The following is an 18,310-nucleotide window of genomic DNA, read 5'->3' on the forward strand; positions in this document are numbered from 1 at the left end:
TGGTATTTTGAACCTGGGAAGTTGCCTTCTTTTGGCATTACATTACAGAGGTACAGGCTCTTGAACCCTTAAATAGTCTCATTTGATGAGTCATTTGCATGAGGCCATGAGCCTTACATTGTTTTGGGCCCAAACCTCTGTTATTAGACTTCCCAGCCTTGAGCCTATCAAAGTGTCAATGCACCTATGAACTGGCCTAGTCCACCAATGTCTATTCTCCAGGTAGCCTCCAGCAACTTCCCACCCTTAATCACTCATTGACCTCATTAACTCCTCCTGAAGACCCTCCCCAAACTCCTCCTCTAGACCACCCCTAGATTCCTCCCACAACCTTCTGTATATAAGACCCCATCTTGTCATCCATGTTTGTAAGAGTACAATGGAATGACCTAGCACAGGCTTACTCTGTGTCCAATAAAAGCGAACTTTTAATAAACTTTTCTTTTCTTTGGCTGAGAGAAGACTTGAGTCGAATTCATTTGGCAGGACCCGGCATGTTGGTATTTTGGGGTCTCCAGAGCTCTTTATGGGTAACTTCATCAATAATCATTTCCCCCCTGGATCTCCATAAGCTATCCCCATACTACAATCCCTCTCAATTTCCTTCATGCCAATTGAATGTCCATAGTAAAATAAGTAAACATTACTGTTGATGGTGGTCCTTGTGGGCATACAGAAAATTTAAGTGACATTCGCTGATGTCTTAGAGAAAAAAATACTATATTTCCTTTATTTTTATATCTTCTTACAAGTAAAATTCCAGAATCATCACAAGTAGAGTTGGAAAGATCTCTGAAACATCTGAGATCATTAGAGACATCATCTGAAACATCCAAATCACAGCTTCTATTACATTATCAAAAAGTGGTCATTTACTTTTTTCATGAAGAACTGTAATCTAGGGTGACCCAATACTTCCTAAGACAGCCCATTCCACCTTTACATCATCTCAGAGTGTTCAGAAGTGTTTTAGTTGGTTTCTATGATTTTTTTCAGACATCAAGTCTAAAATGATCCTTTTGCAATTACCACTAGCATCCCCAATCACTTCTAATTCTTCCTTTTGGGCTCAAACAGAAAAAGTATAATCTCTCTTCTACACAATAACCCATAAAGAACTTGAAAACAATTATCAAAAACCTCTATGTGCCTCTATCTAAACCTGATAGATAGATATTGAAGAATTCCGAGGCTAGAAGGATTCTCCAGATGCTGTGTGCTAAGCCAGGCCTAGCACATCACATTGTTTTCCTTCTTCTCCTTCTTGAGTTGATTGAGACCCCAAAAAATTAAACTAAACTAAAGAAAACTAAAGATTTGTCTTGACTGTCACACTCCAATGATGAAATTTGAATGCAATCTCAGATTCATCCTTGAGTTATCTCCCTCCTTCATGAGCTCCCATGTCCAACTGCCTGCTAAGACTTAGACACTTGTTGTACAGGTGGTTGTATAATGCCCTTTGTAATGTTTGTCCTGTCTCCAAGCATATGGCCATCACCTTAGTTTAGGCTGTTAGGATTGTTGGAATTCCCATTTCCATTCTTTCTCCTCTCTCATTTGCCCTCCACAGACTGATATTCTGAAAGTATAGCTCAGACCACATCACTTACCAGATCAAAAAGCCTCAGTAGCTACCTATTACCTCTTGGATAAAATATAAATTCCTCCAATTGACAGCTAAAGTCCTATACAATCTAGATCCAGGCCTCCTTTCTAGACAGACTTCAAATTACTCTCCTTCATAAACTCTATTTTCTAGACAAAGTTTTCTGCTCAATGTTTTCAATAAGTAGAACTCCAATTTCTATGCTTTTTCCATAGGCTGTAACCCATGCATGAAAGATGCTCTTTCTTTAATGGCATCCCTTAAAATCTTGAGCTCCCTCATGGATCAACTCAGGTGCCCCATCCTATATCATGCATGTCATGAAGCCCCTTCTCAAGTTGTTATGGCTCTTCTACACCCCAAATCTTGGTGGGGTCTGAAGTAGCATTGTTTGCTGCTGATAGGGGACAGACTCAAAGGTGGAACTCAAAGAGTGGGATTCCTATGCCACCTTGTCAGAGGGTAGAGTAGGGAGGGACTTGAAGACTTGAATGCATCTCCTTACTTACTCCTTTCCTGTGTGGGTATTTATTTAATGGATAGAAGCATGGATATGGATATATATGTGTATGCATTTGTGTATAGTCATATATATGTACATATATGTATATACACATATAAATGAATGTTTAGAACAAGTGCCATATCCTTCATAAAACCTTTCCTGAGGAGGTGGAGCTAGATATCAGAGATAATACAGGAAGTTGCCAGACCCTTCCCTAGTTTCCCTCTGAAACAATATTAAATCAAGCCTCTAAAAGAGTTCTTAAAAAAAAAAAAAGAATCCTGGAGCAACAAAATTCACAAAAAGATGGAGTGAAACAATTTTCCAGCCCAAGATTACCTGGAAGGACTTCAGGACTGTCTCACTTGGCTAAAAGTAAAGTACAGTCCAGCACAGGTGGTATCCAGGCAGGCCAGAAGGAGCCCCTTAGCCACAGTACAGATCAGCAAACAAGGCTCCATGGTCCAGGCTGAGCACCGCAGGCCAACTACAAGGCCTCCAGCCCAGGTTAAGTAGGCAAACTGCCTTCCCTGAAACCCAGGGCAAAGCAAAAACTTCAAACAAACAAAAGCACCCTTCCCATAGAAAGTTACAGTGGTGACAGGGAAGATCAAAACACAAACTCAGAAGAGGACAATATAGTCAAAAGACCTAACTGGGAAGCCTCGAAACAGAAGACAAATTGATCTCAATCCCCAAAAGCCATCTTGGAAGAATTCAAAAAATATTTTAAAAATCAAGTAAGAAATGCAGGAGAAAACTGGGAAAAGGGATGAGAGTTATGCAGGAGAATTATGAAAAAAGAATGAACAGCTTGGAAAAGGAAGCACAAAAAGTGACTGAAGAAAACAACTCCTTAAAAAAATGGAGTTGACTAAGTTGGGGGGAAAAACACTAAAGAAAACTCTTTCAAAAGCAAAATTGGTCAAATGGGGAGATACAAACGCTAACTGAAGAAAATAATTCATTAAAAATTAGAATTCGGGAGTGGCCAGGTGGTGCACTGAGTAAGAGCGTCGGCCCCAGCATCGGGAGACCCAGGATCACTTCTGGCCTCAGATACTCAGCACCCACACAAAAATAACTGGCCATGTAACCTTAAACAAGTTACTTAGCCCCAATTGCTTAAAAAAAATTAGAATTGGGCAAGTGAAAACTAATGACTCTATAAGACATCAAGAATCAGTCAAACAAATCAGAAGAATGAAAAAAAAAATAGAAGAAAATGTAATATATCTCATTGGAAAAACAACTGGCCTAGAAAATAGATCTAGGAGAGATAATTTAAAAAAGATAATATGTAGGATATTTCTTTGATAATGCTTTCAGGTACTACAATAATTTTTAAACTCTGTCCCCTGGATCTATGTTCCAGGTCAGTTCTTTTTTCCAAAGAGATTTTCACATTTTGTTTTATCAATTCTTGATTTCTCAAAAATTCATTAGCTTTCATTTACTTGACTCTAATTTTGAGGGAATTATTTTCTTCAGCGAGCTTTTGTACCTGCTTTTTCATTTGGCCAATTCTACTTTTCAAGTATTATTTTTTTTTCCCTTCAATGAATTTTTGTTCCTCTTTTCTATTTAGCCAATTCTACTTTTTAAAGCATTCTTCTCCCTTTTTTGGACCTCTTTGACCATTTGGTCTAGTCTGTTTTGTTTGGCTGTTTGTTTTGTTTTTCCCCCTAAAGGTGTTATTTTCTTCAGTATATTTTTGTCCCTCCTTTACCAAGTTGTTGACACATTTTTCATGATTTTCTTATATCACTCTCATTTCTCTTCCCAATTTTTCTTCTACCTCTCATACTTGATCTTCAAAATCCTTTTTGAGCTCTTCCATGGCCTGAGGATGTAGGAACTTTGACTTTCTTATCTTTTTCTACATGTGTATTTTCCTTAACACCACAGTAACTTTCTATGGTCAGACTTTTGCTATTGTTTGCTCATTTTCCCAGTCTATTTCATGACTTTTCGTGCTTTGTTAAAGCAGGGCTCTGCTTCAAAGGTGGAAGGTGGACTTTCCCAAGTTTCAGTGGTTTTGTGCAACTATTTTCAGAGATAATTAAAGTGACCTGTAAGTTTTCAGTTTTTTCAGGGTGGTATTACCTAAGCACAAGTGTATTTCCTACTTTCCCGGACAGTGCTCTTGTCTGTGACAACCCACAAGCACTCTTCTCTGCTTTGGAACTGTGAGGAAGTGTGCCCCCTCCACTATGAGCACAAGGTCTGCTATTCTATTGCTCCTCCTCAATCCAGGACTGCCCCCCATGACTGTGAGTCCGATCAAAGTATAGGCAAAGCAACAGAGTCCTGCTTCCATGCTCGTCAAGATACCCTTGGAAACTTCTGGCCAGGTGTTTGACCACCTTATCATCTGTGGCCTGAGAACTCTGGAAGCAGCTGCTGGGACTGCCAATTCAGTGGCTCCCAAGACCTGCTCCAGTTGGCTTGGGATGGGTCTTTGCTGGGGCTGGGGCTGTGCTGGGATGGTCAGTGCTAGACTGTGTCCCATTCTCACAGAGGTGTGACAGATTTTTCCTGCTGACCTTCTAAGTTGCCTCTGACTGGAAAATTATTTCACCCTTTCCTTTTCTGGGTTCTTCCGCTAAAGAAGCTGTTTTATGACATTATTTTAAAGGTGAGTACAGAGGGGTTTGGGGGAGATCTCAGGTAAGTCACTGCCTTTTCTCTGTTATCTTTACTCCCCCCCCCCCGAATTAGATATATCTAATCACAGAATAAGCAAGAAAGGAGTTGAGGAGATAAATAAAATTCTAGAAAAAGACATGATAGACTTCTTTAAAAACTTAATGGGAATAGAAAGGAATATATATATAATATATATATATATATATATATATATATATATATATATATAAGTGGTACATGTCACCTACATAAAAACTGACAATGTATTAGGGCATAAAAACCTAACAATCCAATGGAAAAGGACAAAAATATTAAATGCATCCCTTTCAGATCATGAATCAATAAAATTACATATAATAAAGAGTCATGGAAAGATAAACCAAAAATTATTGAATACTAAATAATCTAATTCTAAAGAATATGTGAGTCAACAAAAAAATCATAGAAACAATCAACAATTTCATCAAAGAGAATGACAATAATGAAACAACACAGCAAAATTAATGGGATGAAGTCAAAGCATAAATAAAATAGAAAAAGAACAAGTCAATAAATTGTGCATGAAATTCTAAAAAAAAGCTAGAAAAAGAACAAATTAAAAAGGTATAATTAAAAATCAAATTATAAATTCTTAAAATCAAAAGAGATGAAAAAAATTGAAAATAATAAAATAATAAATAAAACTTGAATTTGGTTTTATGAAAAAAAATTTCAAAGAGATTAAACTTTTGTTAATTTGATAAAAAAGGAAAAGATTAAACCAAAATAAACAGTATCAAAAATGAAAAGAATGAATTCCCTACCAATGAGGAGGAAATTGAAACAATGTTTAGGAGCTATTTTACAAAACTGTAGGACAATAAATCTGACAATTTAAATGAACAATTACAAAAATATAAATTGCCCAGATTAATAGAGCAGGAGATAAAATACTTAACCACATTTTAGAGAAAGAAATTGAGCAAACCATCAATGAACTTTCTAAGAAAAGAATCTCTAGCACCAGATGAATTTGTAAGTGAATTCTACCAAACATTTAAAGAAGAAATTCCAACACTATATAAAAAATAGCTGAAGGAGTCCTACCAAATTTCTTTTCTGACACAAACATGGTACTGATAATTAAACAAAGAAGTGCCAAAAAAGAGAAAGAAAATTATAGACTATTTTGCTTGGTGAATATTGATGAAAAAATTAAATAAAATATTAGTGAAGAGATTGTAGCAACTTATCACCAGGATAATACACTATAACCAGGTGGGATTTTATATCAGGAATGCAGGGCTGGTTCAATCTTAGGAAAACTATCAGAATAATTGACCATATCAATAACAAAACAAATAGAAATCATGTGATCGTCTCAATAGATGCAGAAAAAGCTTTTAAGAAAATACAGTACCCATTCCTATTAAAAACACTAAAGAACAAAGGAAGAAATGGAGCTTTCTTTAAAATGATAAGTAGTATCTATCTAAAACTATCAGCAAACATTATCTGTAATAGGAATAACCTAGAAACCTTCCCCATAAGATCAGGGATGAAAAATGGATGACCATTATCACCACCATTATTCAATATTGTACTAGAAATATTAGCTTTAGCAATAAGAAAAGGAAAAGAAATGAAAGGGATTAGAATAGGCAATAAGGAAACAAAACTATCATATTTTGCCAATGATATGATGGTATACTTATAGAATCCTAGAAAATAAACTTTAAAAAAACTACTTGAAATAATTAACAACTTTAGCAAAGCTGCAGGATACAAAATAAACCTACATAAGTCATCAGCATTTTTATATATTACCAACAAAGCTATGCAGCAAGAGATACAAAGAGAAATTCTATTTAAAAATAGCTGTAGACAATATAAAATATTTGGGAGTCTATTTTCCAAGACAAACTCAGGAACTATATGAACACTGTTACAAAACACTTTTCACACAAATAAAGTCAGATATAAACAACTGGGAAAATATCCATTGCTCATGGGTTGGCTGAGCTAACATAACAAAAATGCCAATTCTACCTAAAATATTTTATTTATTCAATGACATACTATTCAAACTACCAAAAATTATTTTGTAGACATAGAAAAATAACAAAATTCATCTGGAAAAACAAAAGGTCAAAAATATTAATAGAATTAATGGGAAAATGCAAAGGAAGGTGGCCTAGCAGTACTAGATATAAAATTATATTACAAGACAGCAATTATCAAAATTATTTAGTACTGGCTAAGAAATAGAGTGGTGTATCAAAGGAATATCTTGGGTGCACTAGACACGGTAAATGACAATCATAATCTAATATTCGATAAACCCCAAAATTCCAACTTCTTGGATAAGAATTCATTATTTGATAAAACTTCTGGGAAAACTGGAAAATATTATGGCATGTACTAGGCACAATCCAACATCTCACACCATATACCAAGATAAAGTCCAAATGGTCATATGATTTAGACATAAAGTGAAAGATCATAAGCAAATTAAGTGAGCAAGGAATAGTTTACCTGTCAGATTGATGGAAAAGGGAAGAATTTGTGATCAACCAAGAAATAGAGAACATTATGAAATGCACAATGGATAATTTTGGTTACATTAAATTAAAAAATTAAAAGCAAAACCAATGCAGAAAAGATTAGGAGAAAAGCAGGCAGATGGGAAACAATTTTTACAGCAAGTGTTTCTGATAAAGGTCTCATTTTTCATATATATAAGGAAAAATGAGTCAAATTTATAAGAATACTAGTCAGTCTTCAATTGAAAAATGGTCAAAGGAAATGAACAGGAAATTTTCAGAAGAAGAAATTAAGGGTATCTATAGTCTTATGAGCAAATGCCTGAAATCACTACTGATTGGAGAAATGCAAATTAAAACAACTCTGGGGTACCACTTTACACCTATCAGATTGGCTAATATGACAAAAAAAAAGGAAAATGATAAATATTGGAAAAGATGTGAGAAAAATCGGGACACTAATGCATTCTTGGTGGAGTTGTGAATTGATCCAACCATTGTGGAGAACAATTCGGAACTATGCTCAAAGGGCTATATAAGTGTGTATACCCTTTGATCCAGCAATACCACTACTGTCTGTATCCCAAAGAAATCATAAACAAGGGAAAAGGGCCCACATGTACAAACATATTTATTGCAGCTCTTTTTATGTTGGCCAAGAATAGGAAATTGAGCGGATGCCCATCAATTGGGGAATGTCTGAACAAGTTGTGGTATATGAATGTATATAAAGGTAATGGAATACTATTGTGCTTATAAGAAATGTTGAGCAGGCAGATTTCAGAAAATCCTGGAAAGACTTACATCAACTGATGCTGACTGTAGTGAGCAGAACAAGGACAACATTGTACACAGTAATAGGAACATTATTTGATGATCAGCTATAATTGACTTAGGTATCCACAACACAATGATCCAAAACAATCCCAAAAGACTTACAATGGAAAATGCTATTGATGTCCAGAGAAAGAATAGTTGTGTCTGGATGCATATTGAAACATACTATTTTCACTTTTTTGGTTTTTTTTTTCCTGTGACTTTTCCCTTTTGTTCTGTTTCTTCTTTCACAACATGACTAATGCAGAAATATGTTTACAAGATTGCACACGTATAACCTATATCAGATTGCTTACTGTCTTTGGGAGGAAAAAAAAATTGGCACTAAAAATCTTATAAAATGAGTGAAAACTATCCTTACATGTAATTGGGGAAAAATAAAATACTATTTGCAAAAACAAAAAACAAAAAAATACAAAGAAAACAAACATAAAAGCCCCTTTCCTAATTCTCCTTCCCTATCCCACCTCCAAAATTTTTTTTTTATTCTCTCTGAACATTTGAGGGCATAGGACACAGACTGGTTTTTTTTTTGGGGGGGGGTTTCTTTGTACTTCCAGTGACCAATAATATATGACTGACACATATTAGGCAATTAATAAAATGCTTGCTGTTTGACTGATTGAATAAACTGTTTAAATAACTCAGTTATGTCTTCCTAGTTTTTTGACTTAAAATGCTTTTGGTGCTGTGGTGACAGAGATCAGGTTCCAATTTCCATAAGTAACACCCAGAAGCTATGGGTAGGGTAAGGATCCTTGGTGAGAGTAAGGGGTGTTTTGGTCTGTTCTTGTCTCAGCAAATTGTGTTGTTAGTTTCTGAGATTTCTTAGCCTGAAATGGTTGATCCCCCAGTCTCCCCCCCCCCTTTAATGAGACTCACTGTCGGGAGCTTTTTACCTGATCCCCAGGATGCCATCTCTTTGGTCCATTAAAATTTCTTTCCCTTGGCAGCAAACATATACATTTTCCCCTTTTTAAATTCATCTCGCTAAACAAATTAATCTGAGACCAGATTATTTTATGAAGAACCATAAATCTTTTTTCCAAGATAAGCATCTGTCGTGTCGGATTAGTAACGTCCAATGTTCTGTGAATTAATTTGCTAAGCCCTCTAATACTGCCCTGGCAGTTTAACTTTAGTAATAACAAATCTAATTTGGAATAAGTGGGAAATTGCTTTCTCATCCATGTCCCTATAGTAAGTGACATATATGGAGTGATGACATTAAATGAACACTGTACTAAATTCTATTTTGATGATGGCTTGTGAGTTTATTGGGGGGGGGAGATGTTTTGAATGTTCCTTCAGGAGGTCTGACACAGATGATGGATTGCAGGCTTTGTGTGGATCCAGATTCCTCAATCTCAACTAGACTCCCTTGCTGAGAATTTGCAGAGTGGAAAGAGAAACCTGCGGAGGCCCCTCGAAGATCTCTACTGGAAAATGCTTTCTCTTCTCCTGTCTTTGGCTCTAATACTGAGCACAGAGTAGGTGCTTTAATATGTTTACTGTTTGAGTAATGCAACCCCAACTTTGCAATCACTAGAGGGAGTTTCAGATCCATTTTTTCCCACTTACTGTATCTATGAACTTGGTTATAGTCAATTAATTTCCTTAAGCCTCAGTTTACTCATCTGTAAAATGGAGGCAATAGGCATTAGACTAGATAATCTCTGCTACATCTATGATCATGTTGCCAGATAGGTCTCAACTTTCTGCTGAGATGCCCTGGTCTTTCCCATTGGAATGAAACCAGTTATCACATAGGGTGAGGGGGTGTTGGTGACTTGGAAACCAAAATTATCATTTCTCTGCTGATCTGAAGTATCAGAAGGAAGGGCTGGTGTTGAAATTGAGAACAACATTCAGGGATCTGGGGCTAAGTCAGGGAGTTATGATAGTAAATGTGAGAAAACAGGCCAAGAGAAACAGAATCTCTTGGTATCCTAGTGACACCTGGGAAGGATATGGATTTCAGGGTCAAGGCACCCTCAGCTACATAAAACTGAACATTCTGAAGAGAGGATCAGATCTGCAGGCTCCCATTTTATGGCAGGGCTCTGTAATTCTTATGTTTTATGGGGTTGGCAAAAAGTTGTTGTAGAATGTATTTGGGCTGTGCCCATCCAGGGACTCCCAAGCTGTTATACTGTATGTGACTGAGGCTGGTTAACAAAGGCAAACAAAATTGGATGTGAATTGTAAATAGCCCAAGTGTGCCCTGCTGGGATTGGAAGCTCAGAGATATTTCTAAGCTTCATCTGAGCTACTTCTCTGTGCAGAATAGCTATGGATGCTGTGGAAAGGGCTTTTATCCCTGGAGAATTGAGAGGATTTCTGCCTCTTCTAGAGCAAGGAATGAAGCCAGAAAAGCCTAGTAGAAAGCAAAAAAATGCAAGAGTGATGAACAGGGAGTGGGGGTGGAGGAAAAAAGGATAAGAAGACCTCACAAGTCAATATATAAAAATCCTGAGACATAAGTATGAACCCTGACTACCCCAGCACAAATAGGAGGCTAATGTCTGCAAGAACCACCTCCCACCAAAATCTAGCCCATCTCCCCACCCCCACTAAGCATACTTTTACCTATTATTCATCTCTTTGTTTTGTTTTAGTTTTTTTTTGGAGGAGGAAGGCAGGGGTTAACTAACTTGCCCAAGGTCACACTGCTAGTAAGTGTTAAGTGTCTGAGGCCAGATATGAACTCAGGTCCTCCTGACTCCAGGGCCGGTGCTCTATTCACTGTGCCACCTAGCCACCCCTATTATTCATCTCTTGATAATATTTTTAATGGGTTCTTAAAAACTCCTAGGGAAAAAAAGACTCCACACAAATATTGTTATTCAAATGTTTAATCTGCTCTCCACAGAAAAGAAGGCTTGAATTGGGCAGTGATTGGAAGTTTAGGTGAACCTTTTTTTTGTTTTTCAAAAAGGGAACCATCCCTATCCCTGTTTCGGTGAGCCCCTATGGCATGATATAGTCATGTTTGCCCTTCCAATGAATGCAAGAAGACTCCAAAATGAAGTTTTGTTTGTTTGCCTTTTCAGTTGTGTTTTTACCCTACCCTCAAGCTTCCCTGTTATTATGGACATTGCCTGAATCAGGGTGCAGCTGGATATTGCAAATCCATTAGAGACATGTGAGAATATGAAGAAAATCTTAATGCTCCATAAAAATCTATCATCAGATGCCTAGATTTGGATTTTTCCAGCTATGTACAAGACAGAAGGCTAGAGTTGGAAGAATTGGTGACTACCATTCTCCTCCACCCCCCACCTCCCAGGACTGGACCTGAAACTCTAGTCCTTCATTACCTCCTGTGGACACATGAAGTGGACCAAATGAACACTGCCCAAACTCCCATTGTTCAGCTGTCATCCCAGGAAGACATGATCTGTTATTAACTTTGGGTCAAACCATGCATAAACTTATTTACAACTATATGTGCATGCACAGATGTCACCAAAATCACACTTTTCTGCTTGTGGCAAAGCCAGAGTCACACCAGGTTGGCTGCTTATGGTAATCAGACTCATACTGGTCATGAATTGGTACACAAAAGAGACACCCTCCACTGAAGGAGGAACAATACATTGGCCCACAAACCAACTCCCAAGCCCAGCCCCAAAAAGATGTAAGAGTACCTGAGGGTTCCAGAATCCTTGGCGGTGTAATGTCTTTGCCATTGCTGTTGGGGACAGTGGAGGGTTCTGTTGTGCTAATCCTACCAGGATAGTTAGGGTTGTTCTTAATAATTCCAGGACTGAGGGACTCCATGAATCCCTTAGTCTGTAGAGTGACATAGCTTGTAGTGGTTGTGGTGGTAGTAGCCACAGTTGTCTTTCTGGTTTGTGAAATGGAGACAGTGGTGGGGCCATAAATTCCAGGAGATGTACTAGATTCTACAGACTCTTCTTCCCCTGTGGGACCCCAGGCAATGAATTCAGTTTCCACTGTGGGTTTACTCCCTCTGAAGTCAAAATTATTCAAACTACTCCCCTGTAGGTGCCTTTTGTCCCTTCTCAAAGGTTTCTGCTGTTCTATACTCCCACTGCCCACCAAGGACAGAATGGAAGGGTTGAATTTGGCAGCTTCTGGGTGTTTCGATGGCCCACTTTTCAAAGGGATGATCCCCTGGTCTCTGGTTCTGTGGGTCCCTCTGGAATGATATGTCCGTATTTGTCCATGTGCACGCTCAGGACGGAATGAAAGAAGGTTCCATAAAGGGGTGGGGATCTTCGTTGCCAGTCCATTCTTAAAACTCCACAATCGGGGATTGTGGAAAGGCCGAGGCAAGAGCCTGAACTCTGGGCCTTGGGCTAGAGATTCACAGGTGGGGAAATCCATGGCTAGTTGAAACATGGCTATAAGTATCCAAGCATGGCTTCCTATAGGGCAACCCGACCAGTGGACAGACATCGAACTGTAGCAGAGAAAGAGAGAAAATTATTTTGGTAAGGCATTAGATTACAAACCATTCATCCATCTATATGTCCATTCATTCATCCATCCATCCATTCATCTACCCATCCATTCCCATTTATTAAGTTCTGACTATATGCCAGGCACTATATTCAGTAATATGAGTACAAGGGAAAAAGAGACATAGACCTAGTTCCTCCCTTTAGGTAACTTACATTTTATTGGATAAGAAAGTGTGGGGGGTAGAGGGACAGAGGGAGAAAAAGAGAGGAAGAGGAAGAGGGGGAGAGAGAGAAAGAGAGCTGCATACAAAATATAATACATGGTGGTTAGTGAGGAGGTCAGGAGCAGTTAAGGGGATTTAGGAAAAATTTAATGTATAAGGTAATGAACTACATCGTGAAGGAAGTAAGAAATACTAAGAGTCAGAGGCAAGAAGGCATTATGTTCCAGGCATGGGGCTTTCTTTCCTCCTCATCCTGTAATTTATCTATCTACCTATCTATCTATCTATCTATCTATCTATCTATCTATCTATCTATCTATCTATCTATCTATCTACATGTCTATCTAACCTCTCTCTGTCTGGCTATCTCTCTCTCTATCCTTTTAATTTTTTTTAATTTAGCATTTCAATGATAATTATTATTCTCATTATTTATATAGCACTTTAAGGTTCACAAAGTGCTTTACAAATTTTAACTCATGTGATCCTCACAACACCCCCCTGAGATAGCTGCTATTATCGTGCTTATTTTACAGAGCTGGAAACTGAGGCAATGGAAGTTAAGTGACTTTCCAGGTTCACACAGATAATTCCACAGATCTAACTGAACTCAAGTTTTCTTCACTCCAACCTCTCCAAGCTGCCTCCAATAAGATTAATGATAATATTAGGGATAAAGACTAGACATGTAACTTCACTGAGAAAGGACCTTCTGGGTTAGGAAATTCCCTCCACCAATAAGAGATTGAAATTTTCTTTATAACTGATAGTCTCCATAGAATAATGCCTAAAATACTGATGGCTCAAGTGACTTGTCTAGGGTCACCCAAGCAGCACGTGACAGAGTCAAGGTTTGATTCTAGGTCATCCTGTATCTGTAGCTATTTTTCCAAACATCATGGTATAACATTCTCTAAGAAAAATAATAAGTAGTTATTATATGAAGCTGGGTGGTTTACAAGTGTTATATTACTTCATTTAACCCACACAACACCCTGAAATAGTTGTTATTAGTTACAAATATTTCTATTTTACAAATGGGTAAACCAAGGCTGATGGCAGTTAAGTGACATGTTTAGCATCCTACAACTAGTGTGTCTAAGGCAGGATTGGATCTCATATCTTTCTGACTCCAAATCCAGTACTCTATTGACTTTACCATCCAGTGGTCACAAATAATTACAATGATAATTTTAATAACAATATTATTAATAACTAGCATTTATAGAGCATTTTAAGGTTTTCAAAGTGCTTTGCAAATATTATCTCATTTGATCCTATCAACAACTGGAAGGTAAGTGCTATTATTATCACCATTTTACAGATGAAGACACGAAGGCAGTTAAGTGATTTGAAAAAAGTCACATAGCTAGTAAGTGTCCGAGATGGGTTGTCAACTCAGGTCATTCTGATTCCAGGTCCAGCATTCTATCCAATGAAGAATAATAATGGCATAGTGTTTTAGGCTGGCTTTTTTTTGCCTAAGTGCTTTGAATCTTTTTTTTTTAGTTTAAAAATAATGATAATCATTTTTATATGAGGATGACCTTTCTTTCTCAAAAAACATTAATATCCACCATTTTCTTTAGTCCCACAGTATATCTCAGAGCCAAGTATAATGTGGATAAATTTATGTTCATTTTGTCATAGGGAAAACTAGGACACAAATCTAGCAGATTTGTCTAGGATAGTAAGTAATAGAGATAGGTTTGTTGTCTCTTATCCCATGTCTCCTTGCATTAAAACCATGGGCCTAGCTCCCTTATGTGCATTGGTATATGTTTATTAATGCCTAAAAGAAAACTGTTTTAAATCAAGATTCTCCCATTAAATATGGAATATTTCAGCACTTCCCAACCTCAGATAGCCAATGGATTATTCATTCTGGACCTTATCCACAGTAAATTATTATCTTTCCAATTAGACAATACAACTATGCTCAAGTATTTACTTTGTTGTCATCTTAGATTCTTTTATTTATTTGGAGTATAAATAAATCCTTTGTGAACCAATTAACTGTGCCCTCTACTCCAGGGAAGACTTAACAGAGGGCAATATGTCATTGAGTCCTGTTTCCTAATAAAACTAGAAAAATATAATGGTGGGGTTGGCTTTCTGCTCCCTGTAAATATGTTATGATATCCTAGTGGACTATCTGAGAGGTAATGCTATCTATTCCCAGCAATAGCTGAATTTCAGAGAGGGTGTGAGCAGGGATCATAATGACGAAATTAGACAACTTTACTTCCAAGGGCCTCTTCATCAGTTCACAGCTAACCTCATTAGCTGAAAGTAATTCACAAAACATGAGAAAGTCTCATATGACAGTGAAAGTTACATGATACTTTAAAACAGTGTTTTTAACTCTGTGTGTATGTGTGTCTAAGTATGTGTGTGTGAGCACGTGTGTATGTGTGTGTGTGTTGAAGTCTAAGGACCTTTTCTCAGGATAATGTTCTTAATTAAACACATAGAAGAAAACATATAAGATTACAGATTATATAATTATATTAAAATGTTACCACAATATATTTTAAAAATAAATTAAATCTAGTTAAGAATGTCTGCTTTACAAACACTTTTGAGGAGGGACAGTGTCAAAGGAAAGAATAGAATAAATGGGGGTGGGAGAGGATGGAGGGAAATATAGTTAGTGTTTCACAACATGATTATTATGGAAGTGTTTTGCATGACTACACATGTATAACCTATATTGAATTGCTTGCCTTCTCAATGAAGGTGGGTGGGGAGGGAGGAATTTTGTCAAAGTTTTAAAAATGAATGTTAAAAATTGTTTTTACATACAACCAGGAAATACAATATACAGGCAATGGGGTATAGAAATCTGTCTTGAAATCTCTTGCCCTACCAGAAAATAGAAAGGAAGAGGATGGGGGGTGGAGTTAGAAGAGAGGGCAGATTGTGGAATGGGGTAATCAGAATGCATGCTATCTTAGGGTTGCAGGAGGGGGAGAGATGGAGAGAAAATCTGGAACTCAAAGTGATGTGGAACTGAATGTTGAAAACTAAAAATAAATTAATAGGATTTTTGCATCTTAAAAAAATGCCTGCTTTAGATTCAAATAAACATCACTTTAAAAAACATTTTCTGTAAAGTCCAATTAAGCATATCTCTGTCACCAATGGTTTTATAGTTTATTAATGGAGTTTTGACTGTGTGTGTTGTACAGATTCTCCTTATGAGTCACCCCATCCAGGTATGGGACTTAATCGTCTAGTGGGAGATGTGGAAGCGAAATTGGTCAGTATGTCTGTGGATCAATAAACTCTTATTATACCCTTCAAAAGCCATTAAGAGTAAAAGTGTTCCAAATCAATTCAGTCTTTTGTGGGGGCGTGTATTAGTAGAGTAGAAAGGACCTGGGTATGAGATGTTTTTTTCAAGATTTTCCAACTTTCACCACTTCAAGGATCTTATTCCCAGACAACAATCTCTCTGATTCAGTAGATGAATCTGCTACAAAACCGCTACAAATAAAAACAACAACATCCAAATCCAGTAAAAACCTACTATGTGCCAGGCACTGAGCTCAGTGCTGGAGACACAATTAATTAAAAGGAATAACCAAAAAAAAGAAAGATAGTTCCTCCCCTCAAAGACTTTACTATATGATGGATTGTAGCATAATACCAAACTGACAATGAACTCTTCTAAATCTTGTCAAACTAAACCAATAGCTAGCCTTAGATAATGAACATACAGTCCATGGGCAGGAACTGGTTTTTTATTAATTGTATGTCCAGCACTTAGAACACTGCCTAGCACTTAGTAGGTGTTTAATAAGTGCTGACTGAATTTGAATGTTACTGTTTTCTTTCTTTTTTTTTGCATAAGTTTTGAAAGATCATCTACTGAATCACTGAGAGATTGTCCTCTGGGAGCAAGATCCTTGAAGTAGGAAAAATAGTAACATCCTGAAAAGACTTTTTCTATCTTGGAGAAGCATCTACCAAGATCTTCAGGCTGCCTACAAAGTCCTAAACGACAATAATAAAGCAAGCATTTATAAGGTGTTCAGTATATGCAAGGCATGAAGGATATGTCATCAAATGCATGTAAGCATGAAATGAATATTGGTTGGCCACATGACAATTTTGAGTGATAATGAATGGACAGTCCATATGTTCTCTTGGTGTTTTCAAGAGGTCAGGAAAGAAGAGATTGATCCTCTAGATATTGTGTAGAGGTCTTGAGGGGGACTCTTAGGTAGAGATATAATGCTGTGGTGTCCATTGCTGCCCAAGGAGACTACTGATCAATGAAATGATATCTCAGATCTAGTTGGAGAATTTGAGGATGTGCAAGGAATAGAGAAAACAAAAACAAGGATAACAATACTTCCTGCCTTCAGTTCAATGAAAAAAAAAAACACACACACATTAAGCATTTACTCTTTGCAAGACATTATTCTTAGAGCTGAGGAACACCCATAATTCTCACCAACAAAATCAGTCTCTAGCCTTTAGAAGCTGGAATTCTACCGGAACAAAATCCCTTGCATCTGACCTCCTCTCTACTCATGCAGTTACCATGATAGTTCAAACCCCACTTCTCTACTCAGCTATGGATGCGATCTCTTAATTGATCTCCAAGCCTCAAGTCTCTCCCCACTCCAGTCCATCCCACACATTACTGTGAAAGTAATTTTTCTTAAGAATTTACCCAACCATGTGACTCCACCATTCGATCTTAGCCTTTCTATTGTCCTTAGGATTAAATATAACCTCTTCATTTAGCCACTGAGGCCCCATACAGCCTGACCTCCACCTATCATTCCAACTTCACTGGATATTATTCCCCCTCCTCCCTTTTATGGAGCCCAACTGACCTTGTATAAAACATCCCATATTTCATATTAGTGCTTTTACACTGGCCATCCACCTTGTCTGGAATGAATACACTCCCTCCTTTCGTCCATCTTAGAGAATCTCTCTCTTCTTTTCAAATGTAGCTAGGGCTGCATCTTTGTCATGAAAACTTTCTTGATCTCCCAATTCTGTGCTCTTTTCCAGTCTACTTTGTATTTAACTACTTTTCAGAAATGCATATTTATCAATTTGATATCTATTTCACCCACATACATATACATGTACATATGTGTATACATATATACACATGAATATACATATGTATACATATGTGTGTGTGTACTCCATTTGTCTCCTCACTAGAATATAAGCTCATTTTAAGTAGGAATTGTTTAGTTCTCTGTACTTGTATCGCCTATACCTACTTGCTTGCTTGGCACCTGCTGTTGTTCAGTCCTGTCTCACTTTTTGTGACCCCATTTGGGGTTTTCTTGGCAAAGATACTGGAGTGGTTTGCCATTTCCTTCTCTAGTTTATTTTTTTGCAGGTAAAGAAACTGAGGCAAACAGGGTTAAGTGACATACCCAGGGTCACATAGCTATTAAGTGTCTGAGGGCAAATTTGAACTCAGGTCTTCCTGACTACAGATCCAGCACTCTATCCCTTGTACCACCCAGCTGCCATAGAGACTTGACGCATACTTT

At 37.3% G+C, this 18,310-nt stretch overlaps 1 protein-coding gene across 2 annotated transcripts in view; it reads right to left on the reverse strand.

The window, feature by feature from the left end:
- AJAP1 (adherens junctions associated protein 1) overlaps window positions 1–18,310 on the reverse strand; it is a 269,873-nt gene that overhangs the window by 139,429 nt on the left and 112,134 nt on the right. For both annotated transcript variants that reach the window (XR_011166511.1, XM_069078371.1), the window contains exon 2: window positions 11,773–12,551. Coding sequence is in view for 1 of the 2 variants with exons in the window: in XM_069078371.1 (XP_068934472.1) it covers window positions 11,773–12,551 (779 nt within the window). In the remaining variant the exon portion in view is untranslated. The remainder of the gene's footprint in view (window positions 1–11,772; window positions 12,552–18,310) is intronic.

Source organism: Petaurus breviceps, unplaced genomic scaffold (genome assembly GCF_028583685.1).
Source record: "Petaurus breviceps papuanus isolate PSGF00001 unplaced genomic scaffold, PetGlider_PUasm1.0 91041, whole genome shotgun sequence".
NCBI classification, from domain to species: Eukaryota; Metazoa; Chordata; class Mammalia; order Diprotodontia; family Petauridae; genus Petaurus; species Petaurus breviceps.